Here is a 10,630-nt window from a genome sequence, read left to right as displayed (position 1 = left end):
CTTTAAAATTGTTCTAGTTAGATCCTTTAGTCATAGCAGTGAAAAAGCTGACTATAACTGAAGGTTTCTGAATAGAACAGTAGAGTTGGATTTTAGTGTTGGAGTAACTACTGTTACCAAGTACAGGGAAATGAAAGGTCCTCTGTCTTTTCTTGCCCTTCATTTAATGTGCTGTTATGTAAGGGGCACAGCATCTGAATTCAGAGAAACTGAATCTGAACACCTGAAAACTCACTTAAATAAATCTGTAGTAGAAGTTAAGAATCTTCTTTTTTGAAAGGATTCTTTTAATTCTACCGGGTATCTAAAATATCCAGTTGATTTTATGAGTGATAAAATTCTCATGTCAAGGAAAGTCTAGAATGCAATTATAATAATAATTATAGGCATATCAGGCAGTAAGTCAATGACCCACACGTGAAAAAAAGTCAGTTTGTGGTTTCACAGTCATACCTCATATGTGTTGACATTTTAGTGCTTTGACTACGTCATAGTAACCAGAACTGTTTACTTGCAGTGGGTAGAAAGCTAATCCTGCTCCATTTTATTATTCCCAAATTCTCACAAAAGAAATGAGAAGGTTTGGGGGAAAGGTGGATTTTCATTCTTTCTTGTCTCTGTTGTAAAATTTGGTCCTATTCTTAATTGCCTTTGTTGCTACTATTTTCTTTCATCTTGTATTGAAACATTGATAATTACTTTTCAACAGTATAATTGCACTTACTTGGAATTTCTATAATTGTAGTACACTCACCTTTCCTGGTTAGGAAATGAAGAGTTTCTTTTTATGGCTGGAGTATCACTGCACAGCTCCTGTTTTTCTTCATAAGGACAGAGACAAAATGAAGACGATTTTGATAATCACACAAAAAACGGAACCAAAGGAATGTTGACTGTTACATTAACTATATGATTTAGTTCTGATTCAAATATCCACCTGTAAATTGCACCAATTTTGAGGCAATCTATAAATATGTTCTTTAGGTATTTTATAATAATTTTAATAAGGTATGTAATACATATATAATACTATTGCATATATAATAATAATTCAAGAGTCTCTGTTATGTGGGTTGCTTATATACATATTTTTATGGTGTTTACTATGAGTGTATGGGTGACTGATCAGGACTGTTGATAGTCCCTGCTCTCCCCAACTTCTGCCAAAATACACACTTGTCTGCCCTCTACTATCTTATTCTCTCTCATTTTGAGTTCCAGTTCAAAGCTATTCTGACAGATCCCCATGAAAAATGTGTCACCAATAGAGAGCTAAACTTGAAAGCAGAAAGAGACCTAGAGTCACATGTCAGTCTTTTCACTCAAGGGACCTCAGGCTGATGATCTGTTCCTAGTCCTTTGTAAGTAGAAATATAAGCTTCCTTTGGATTGGCTAGGAGTCTTGGAGACAGTGTAAGCAACGAGTCAATCTGTTCTCCTTCTGTTCTTCTCTATAATTCTTTGTTAAAAAATACCCAGATATCTTGTTCTATTAAGCAGACCTCTGTCAATAAGTTTAGGGATATTGAAGGTCAAGGAGAACAGGACACAAAGAAGGAAAGTTTTACATGGTGGGAGAATGCGGAGGATCTGCCAAGTTCTTCAAGGAAAACGTAAAAGAAAACAGGTGGCCAGAGGTTTTCCAAGCACAGGGTAAGCACCATTGGCTGTACTTTCTGACTTGCATACAAAGTAAAAAAATTTAACACAACAGTCAATTAATCTATAATTACAGTCATTTAAAAAATATTTTACAATTTGTTCCTGCCAAACCCAGGATGGATATTTAAAATTAAATATTAATTTCAGGATTAAAGTTATAGTAACAATTTTTCCATTACAATCTGGAAATGCTTGAAGGCACAGTAATAGTTTGAAACATCTACAAAAGATCAGCTTTAGAATTAAGAGAGCCTTACAAAAGAAATCCTGATTGAGGAATTACAAATTATCCTAATTAAGATGAAAAAGAAAAATTTTGATTTCTTAGGGACATCAGTAAAGGGCTTGAAAACATAAAGTTGTGAATGAATAGCTGATTAGGTTACCTAAGCAACAGAATGTGCAGGAAGGAAGAGTTGACCACCAAAGTGAACACAAAATGATGGCATGGATTGGCACAAAAAAGGGCTGGAAAGATGAAGCCAACCGAGCAGGGATTCACTAAAAAGTCTAAGAAGTGATTTCAAGCTTATTTCAGAATAAAGATAAGAATGATGAAAATAATGTATGTGTTGCCCGGGCCCAATGAGATGACATTAAAATAAAAAGAGAATTAGATAATAATAATATAATGCCTAATGCAAGAATTATAATAATGATGACGAATGAACACTGAGAAATGAAAATATTCCAAATTCAATTTGTTTCAATAATTTTTAAATTGAGGAGATTAAATTTGACTTAAATATCACAAGGGCAAGTTTATGCTTTAAATATACATATACATATCTATCCCACAGATGAAAGAACTCATAAATACATATGTTTAAATACTCTTATGGATTTCAGAGGAATCCTGGAAAGCAGGAAAGGAACTAAACAATTAAAATAATGAATTTCATTACAATTTTCAAAACAGATTCTAAAAATGATAGACCTGATCATCAATCCTTGACAAAATTCTAAATAAAATTCAATGTGGAGAGTGGCACAAGTCTATGGATATTTCAGGCAGTGTGGCAGTTTGGGAGACCTGGTTCTCAACCCAGTTCCAACCCAGACGAGGGAGATTAGCCCTTGATTCTTTCTCCACCCCTCCTTCTAGTTCTGGATGGAACAACAAATTTAATTTTTTAAAATCCAAATTTCTGGCAAACTTCTGATTATATCTCAGGCTGTTTCATAAGCCCTATGGAAAGTGGTTCAAATATTAGAGCTAATCTCTGTAAAATGATTTATTTTTACCTTCGTTTATGAGTGGAACTTCCTTTTGTTCTTGTTTCAATGAAACATCAGGGCTGCTTTTATCTAAAACCTGAAAGATAACCTCGTTATTTAAAATTGTACCCAAAACAAGGACATATGACAGGGTTAAGAAAATACCTTGAAGAGCAGTGCCCATGTCAGAGAAAAGAGATCATACTGCTACCACAGTAAAGCTATTACAGGTTTTAGAGGAGAGAACAATACATGTGCTAGAAAACAATACTGTTGTGCCACAGGAAGACCACATTACCAACCTCATGTTTACTGTTACCATGTTACCATTTCTCTCTTTCTTTTCCTTTTTTTTCTTTCTTTCTTTTTTTCTTGCTACAGGGGATTGAACTCAGGGAGCACTCGACCACTGAGCCACATCTCCAGCCCTATTTTGTATTTTATTTAGAGACAAGGTCTCACAGAGTTGCTTAGCGCCTCACTGTTGCTTTGGCTGACTTTGAACTTGTGATCTTTCTGCCTCAGCATCCTGAGCTGCTGGGATACTGTTACCATTTCTTTAATAGGATTTTCATGTTTCTACTGATTCTTGCATAGCTAATTTACAAACTGTTATTTTATATGAATGTAATTATGTCTCCAACAAATAAATCAAGTATTTGATTTACCAGGAACAACCATCAAGCCTCTGTCATTTCAAGCCTCATCATAACCCCAGCTGCTCCAAAGGAGACATAGTGCTGGAACTCAACACCAATGCAAGGAAAACTTTGAGGAGGTGGGGACACCAAAGCATGATGGAGAGCTCACCTGGAATGTTGGGGAATGTGCTTTCTCTCATCTTCTGGTAGAATTTCTGGGAGGCTACCTGAAAGTCTTAATGTGTTGCATGCAGGATCCAGAAGGGCTAGTGGCACCTGGAGTGAGGGGATGTGCATGTGTGATGTGGGGAGTCCGGGTGGAGAAAGGGTGAGGGTGGGAGGGGCACAGGTGGAACGTAGGGCGTGCCACTCATAAGTCACATCTGCGTCACTTTGGGAATGCTCAAAGAAGCATTTTACAAGGCTCACATAAAACAAACATAGAGTACTAAAGTTCTTCAGATGAGACAGAGAGACAGAGATGGGGGAAAGAGACAAATAGACAAATAGATAAAAAAGATAGAGAAAAATTTATATGACCTTCAGGGGAAAAGACCCAGAATGCTCCCTTTATGTATTTTGTAAATCTGTAAGAAGGTAGAAAAGCAGGCAGTTTTTAAAGAACAGAGAAAGAAAAAACCACCTGTCTGCTCTTTAATCTAAGACTCCTGAATACACAATGAGACAAAATTGTGTCCCTCACCTCTGTTACCTGGTGTAAAGTGCGGAGTTGTCAGGTATTTTTTTTAAGTTTATTCATTGAATATGTATCCTTTGCCTTTAAAGCCCCTCTAGCCTACTAAATAAACATGATATGGAGAAGATGTCAACCTACCTCCTCTTCCTGCCCCAGGAAACAATGACATATTTGTACATAGCACTCTGGAAACTTCTCTGTCAGGAAGGTTAAATGGGCACACATGTAGCCTAGCAACGAAGTTACTATGTAGCTTTCCAACATTGCCATTTTCTATTTCACCCAAACAGAAAAAAAAAGCCTCCCAGGCAGTGGAAAATAAATAAAACTGCTCTTATGCTACTGTTGTCCAATTCAAAATGTTTATACTTACAATGCAAATAAGTGCATGATCCAGGAAATAATCAAAATGCATATTTTTAAAGGTTGATTTTGCAAAAATCTTGAAAATGACTTTAAAATGTGTGCCTTACTTATTTCTGATGTAACATAAAATTTAAAGTTTTCTTCTAATGTGCTGAAATCTACGTGATATAAGTGTTTCCAAATTTGGACTAAATATTTTTTGATCAGTTTAAAGTAGTATATACTATTTTCCAAAACAGTTAACACACACACAAACACACCAAAAAAAAAAAAAAAAAAGCTTATGAGATAACCCATGATGATCTTATTCACAATGTGTTACTTTTCTTTAGTGACTTTTTCTTATGAACTTGATGAACTTGAACAAGATGCAAGTATCCAAGACTCTTTTTTAATTACTATTTTCACCAGAGAACAACTGTTGGTAGTGTTACTAACACAGCTTCATGAAATTAATTATTTTTACATTCTATTGTTGACTCCTCTCCTTTGAACTCTGCCTTGCTAGGACTGTTTCCATTGAGGATGGTATCTGCCCTCACTCCAAAGATGGTACGAATACAAAGTTGACCATTTCTATTGAAGGAGAGATTTATTTTGCCTTTCTGTCTGTTCTTTATTCTTTAACTTGAAAGCATAGAAATGTTTAAAACATTTTTTTGATAAATTCACTGCCTAAGGCATCTTAATAACACTATAAATATCTGATTTCATAAGATGCTGCTTTTAGTACCATGTAGTTGTAGTGTTGAGGATCTGAATGCTTTCAAGGTGAGACAAGGCATGTGGCTATCTTTGAAAAGCCTTCATTTATATGTTTTTATCTTACCTACAGAGCTCTTTCATGTACATGAATTCATTTTGTTAGAGAAGTGTTCTTCATTTGCTCAGGCTTACCTGTGGTTCACACTCTGCAGTTTGGGAATATCTCTTTCCTAAGATTTTTACCTAAATCATGCAACAGATAACACCTCCCACACAGTAAATGAGATTACAGTTAAGTCTTAACATGAGATTTAAGACACTTTAGTTACAATTAATTTAACAACAAGCAGGGTGGGACTTGTCAGTTCTCCAAGGAACTCAAAGGATAAGGGTAATGCCACATTTTCCATTTTGTAAAATATCTATTTAAGAAGATAAATAAATCATGAAGAAGACGAAACAATAACATACCTCAGAAAACTGTGTAATACCTATCTCATTAACTGCTGTTAAAGGAAACTCAAGAACTGGATGTCACTTTATCTGTCTCTTTCCTTCTATTGCCTTGCCCTTCTCTCTCCACCTCAGTCCCTATTCACCAGACCAGGACATGTCTTCCCACCAGATCCAACAATCCTTTCTGCTTTCACTCTTCCATGGTTAACATTATTTCCCAGACCCTTCCCCTTCACTCATTAATCTATTAATAAAATTCCCAGCATGGGTCAGACAGTGTCATGGTGAAGAATTCAAAGTCCTGCCTTTGTGGAACTTATTTTTCTAATAAGGAAGAAAGACATTAAACAAATAAAAAGATAAATATGCAATATAATATCAGGTGATGCAAACTCACTGAAGAAAAATAATACAGGTGAGAGAGAGAAAAACAAAGGTTCCTGCCAGTGGTGCTGTTTTCACCCCATGCCCCACTCTCTCACCAAGCAGCCAGCCACACACCTATCCAGCTCTCAGGCTCTGTGTACTACAGACTTGTTGATCCCTCAGCTTTTTCTAGTCTTTCCTCTGGCACCTCCTTGGTGCATCCTGTGCCAAAACTTATCACTGTGCCAAAATTGCCAAAAATTACAACACTCACCATATCTAGCACCGATACCTCCTGTCCTCTGGACTAGCATTTACAATTATCTGTCATGCAAAATGCTTTACTTAATCATCTTGTCTCTTGTCTGATCCTCCCACTAGAATGGACACTCCCTGAATATAGGGAGCATTGTCTGTTTTTCTTTACCCTGCTGGATTCCCAATATGTAGATCAGTAACTGATAACACACAGAATAAAAGGTAAAAAAGCAAGTCATGAAGACATGGGTGGTATTGGTAGTATGGTGGGGATGGTGTGTGTAGTGGAGACCAGGTAGTAACAAAGGAAAAGACTTAGGTTCACATTGCTCTCCTTACCAGTATTCATAGAATTTAAGTTACTTAACGTGATAGGACATTTTGGGCTTTGAATTTATTTGGTATCTCTTGGGGTGCTGGAAGCCAAGGTGTAGTCCCTTTGGCTCCAGAGGACTGGAGAAAGGATGAGCGGTGGAGGTGAGGCCACCAAAGACATTGGGGTAAAGTCATCTGGCCAGTCTTCTAGGGCTTTGGGAGCTACAGCAAGGAAACCAAATTCTTTTCTAAGAATGAGAAGCCTTTGGGGGATTGAGAGCAGGAGAATGGCATAATAAAACTTGTCCTTCAGATGGACTACTCAGCTTTTTAAGTTCGTGGAGGACAAAATAGATCACTTTTAGGGCTGCCATTGTGTCCCTGGAAAGAGATGTGGTGAGTTGGCCAGGGTGGTAGCTGCAGAGGCAGGAGGACAGGTTCCACGTGTGAAGGCTGATTGACAAGACAGGCTGTGGGTTGAGTGCAGGCTGAGAAAGGAGGAGAGAGATTCAGCATGATTCCAATGCTAGGGTCTGGGTTACTGAGTGGTGGTGCTATTTATTAAGTTAGGGAAGTGTGAAGATGTTGCTTGGATCCTTTGCTCTCTTGATTTCTGTAACCCTCTGTGTCTTAACTCTCCCTGGGTAACTTATTCTTTCCTGCCTACTCTCAATTCCTCAATGGACTTATTAAAATTTCATGGGGTTAAGCTAGTGTACTTTATTGTGTAAACCATGGCTTTATCGGCATTAAACAACCCTAACTTTTCACCTTTGCTAAAGCTACATACAACTCATCTTCATGAATCTCACATTCAGACATCTTGCTGAAAGTTCAGGTTTTCAGTCTTATTTTTGTCCACTTAGTCACAGTCCCTGATCACTTGTTCTCTTCTTATTTATAACACCATTTTTTTCCAGATTGCTACTTTGTTTTTTCTTCTTCATATTTTTATGGGTGCGTTATAATTATACATAACAACAGAAGTCACTGTTACATATTCATATGTGCACACAATGGGATGATATAACTCAGTCAGTATCAAGTCTCAGTATCTTCCCTCTTCCTTCCCTCCTCTGTTTTTCTGGACCCTTCCTCTACTCTCCTGGTCTGTCTTCTATTTTCATGAGATCCCCTATACACACCTTTTTTTCCCCTGGGTTGGCATTTCAACATTGCTCTATTTAGTCTTTCATACTCTTTTCCTTATTGTGCGGTGTTTCTCTCTCTCTCTCTCTCTCTCTCTCTCTCTCTCTCTCTCTCTCTCTCGGTTTTTTTTCTTTAGTTTCTTCTCTTTCCAGTCCAAGACATTATCACAAACTGATTACTTTTAAAAACAAAATCCTCATAATTAGATGTTCCTTCTAAAAACTATTCCTGAAAGTTCTGCCTACTTACTATCTCAAGTGGAATCTCTTTGTCTGACTTTCAAAATCCTTCTCAGAGTGATTCTAACTTGTTCAGACACAATTTTATACACACACACACACACACACACACACACACACACACACACCAGGAACTGAAGCCAGGAGTGCTTAACCACTAAGCCACATCCCCAACCCTTTTAAAATATTTTATTCAGAGGCAGGTTCTCATTAAGCTGCTTATGGCCTCTCTGAATTCCTGAAGCTGGCTTTGAACTCATGATCTTTCTTCTTCAGCCTCCTGAGCCCCTGGGATTATAAGCATGCACCATGTTCCTGGCTTAATACTTCTTAAGGAACATCCTCTGCTACAATTTAAAGGCTGTCTTTAGAATTCCCAGGATTTACCATACACACACTTACTTCAACATCCTTGCCCATGCAGAGGTTCTGTCTGGTATGTCCTCTTCCCTCTTTCTTTCTTAAAAGTTCCACACATTTTTTAAGATAAACATAAGTCTGGGCTGGGGTTGTGGCTCAGTGATACAGCACTTGCCTAACATGTGTGAGGCACTGGATTTGATTCTCAGCACCACATATAAATAAATAAATGAAATAAAGGTCCACCGACAACTAAAAAAAAAAATTTAAAAAGATAAACATAGTCCTATTTTTTCTTTAGCCCATATTGATTTCTTCCTTCTGAACAACTATTAACAGTAAGTTGCAGACCATTTACTGGCATTAACTAAACACCTGATAGCTAAGCATCTTATCTATGTAACTCAGATAAATAAGACTGACTTCCCATAGCAACCTTGATTCTTGCCATGTCACATCAAAGCAGAATTCAAAACTTGGTTGCATATCCCCCCCCACACACAAAAATTCAATTGTACAAAATATTACTTAAGATCATTCTGGAAAATGGAGGAAATGAATATATATATAGCAAAAATCAATTTAAAATTACCATTAAGCATCTATTTTTTAGCTTTCCACTGTGAGTGCCTCACTTCTGCACACTTTCCCCATCAAGCCTCCCCGTCTGGAGCTCTGGGGATTTCTGCTTCTGGGATTACCTATTCCCCTCATCTCCTATGTGAGGTCTTTAGTTCTCCCCTTTCTGTCACAAAGCAATTTTACATTCTCACTTTCCATTCTCATTCTGAATCACCCAATAAAGGCTGAATCTGCCTGCTTTAGAACTATAGTAGGTAGATTTTAAAAAAACACTTTTCATCACACAAAAATTATTTTCACTCTATCACAAATCAATCATCCCATTAATCCTTGTAACAACTTTAAAAATATGGGATATTATTATTCTTATTTCGTGTGTGTGTGTGTGTGTGTGTGTATGTGTGGGTGTGTAAAAGAAGATCAAGTTCAGCATGAAACCCTGAATTTGAAACTGGGTCAGTCTGTCAGAGTGCAAGCTGCCTTCTTTCCGTAACATAATGCTACTCGCCATGATTTTGTAAAATTGTCCCAATTTTCCTATTCCTTCAGGGCAAAGATCACATACATTACCTTTTTTTTTTGTCTTTCAAAATTTCTAACATGGTGTTGTTCAATAAATTTGTTGTGATTAATTGGCTCATGGTAGTTCACACACTGGCCCTTAATATTTAGAACCATTATAAGTCGCCCATAAGATGTCCTTTCTGTCAGGGACGGCTTCACTAATTGCTCTTGTGACTGTCTACAGAGTCTGTTGGAGAGTTGATGAGTGACACTGTGGAGGCTGAGTATGTGTAATTTTTCCTCCAAAGCCCTTGGGGCAATTCTGGGATCATGAAGCTTCTGGTACTGTCAGCAACAATCACAGCACTTAGAGGCATTTGAAGAGGCAATGGTAGATCATCAGCCAGGAGAGCTGACTGACAGATGGTCTGCTTTTGAAATTGAGGCAACTTCAGTAATCTGAACTCATGTATTGCAGCATCCAGGACATGTTATTACAATACCAATACAGTTTTAAAATCGTTTGTATTCATCAATGTTTTTAGAAGCACAATTCACAATAGCTAAGCTATGGGACCAACCAAGTGCCCTTCAACAGATGATTGGATAAAGAAATTGTGATCTATATACACAATGAAAAATTACTCCGCCATAAAGAAGAATGGGATGATGGCATTTACCAGTAAATGGATGGCTCTGGAGACTATCATGCTAAGTAAAATAAGCCAATCTCCCCAAATTAAAAGGTCTAATCTTCTCTCTGGTATGTGGATGCTAACATAAAATAAGGGAAGGGGGAAGGAAGAATAGAAGCACATTGGATTAGATAAAGGGGAATGAAGGAAAGGGAAAATAGGAATAGTAAAGAAAGTGGAATTGATGTGACATAACTTTCCTATGTACATATATGAATACACCACAGTGAATCTCCACATCATGTACACTACAAGATTGGGATCCTAATTAGAATATTAGGATCCCAATGCTTGTACAAATATATCAAAATAGATTCTACTGTCATGTATAACTGAAAATAACAAATAAAAGTAAAATAAATTAATGTGTATTTAGGGGAATTGCAGATGATTTAGATACTCATTTATGCAGGATGT

General features: G+C 37.1%; 1 protein-coding gene and 1 long non-coding RNA gene across 11 annotated transcripts in view; one reads left to right on the top strand and one right to left on the bottom strand.

The window, feature by feature from the left end:
- Positions 1–10,630, bottom strand: part of Morc1 (MORC family CW-type zinc finger 1) — a 148,249-nt gene that overhangs the window by 22,461 nt on the left and 115,158 nt on the right. For both annotated transcript variants that reach the window (XM_078044264.1, XM_078044265.1), the window contains 2 exons: positions 2,908–2,977; positions 755–821 (listed from right to left, as the gene is read on the bottom strand). In XM_078044264.1, the coding sequence (XP_077900390.1) occupies positions 755–821; positions 2,908–2,977 (137 nt within the window). The remainder of the gene's footprint in view (positions 1–754; positions 822–2,907; positions 2,978–10,630) is intronic.
- The window catches only part of LOC144376417 (uncharacterized), a 43,370-nt gene that overhangs the window by 9,221 nt on the left and 23,519 nt on the right, over positions 1–10,630 (top strand). For 7 of the 9 annotated variants that reach the window (XR_013436887.1, XR_013436883.1, XR_013436889.1 and 4 more), the window contains exon 3: positions 3,552–3,658. The exons of the other annotated variants lie outside the window; for them this stretch is intronic. This is a non-coding gene — a long non-coding RNA (uncharacterized LOC144376417). The remainder of the gene's footprint in view (positions 1–3,551; positions 3,659–10,630) is intronic. 9 annotated transcript variants of the gene reach the window in all.

Source organism: Ictidomys tridecemlineatus, chromosome 3 (assembly GCF_052094955.1).
Source record: "Ictidomys tridecemlineatus isolate mIctTri1 chromosome 3, mIctTri1.hap1, whole genome shotgun sequence".
NCBI classification, from domain to species: Eukaryota; Metazoa; Chordata; class Mammalia; order Rodentia; family Sciuridae; genus Ictidomys; species Ictidomys tridecemlineatus.
This window is presented reverse-complemented; position numbering and strand designations above follow the sequence as displayed.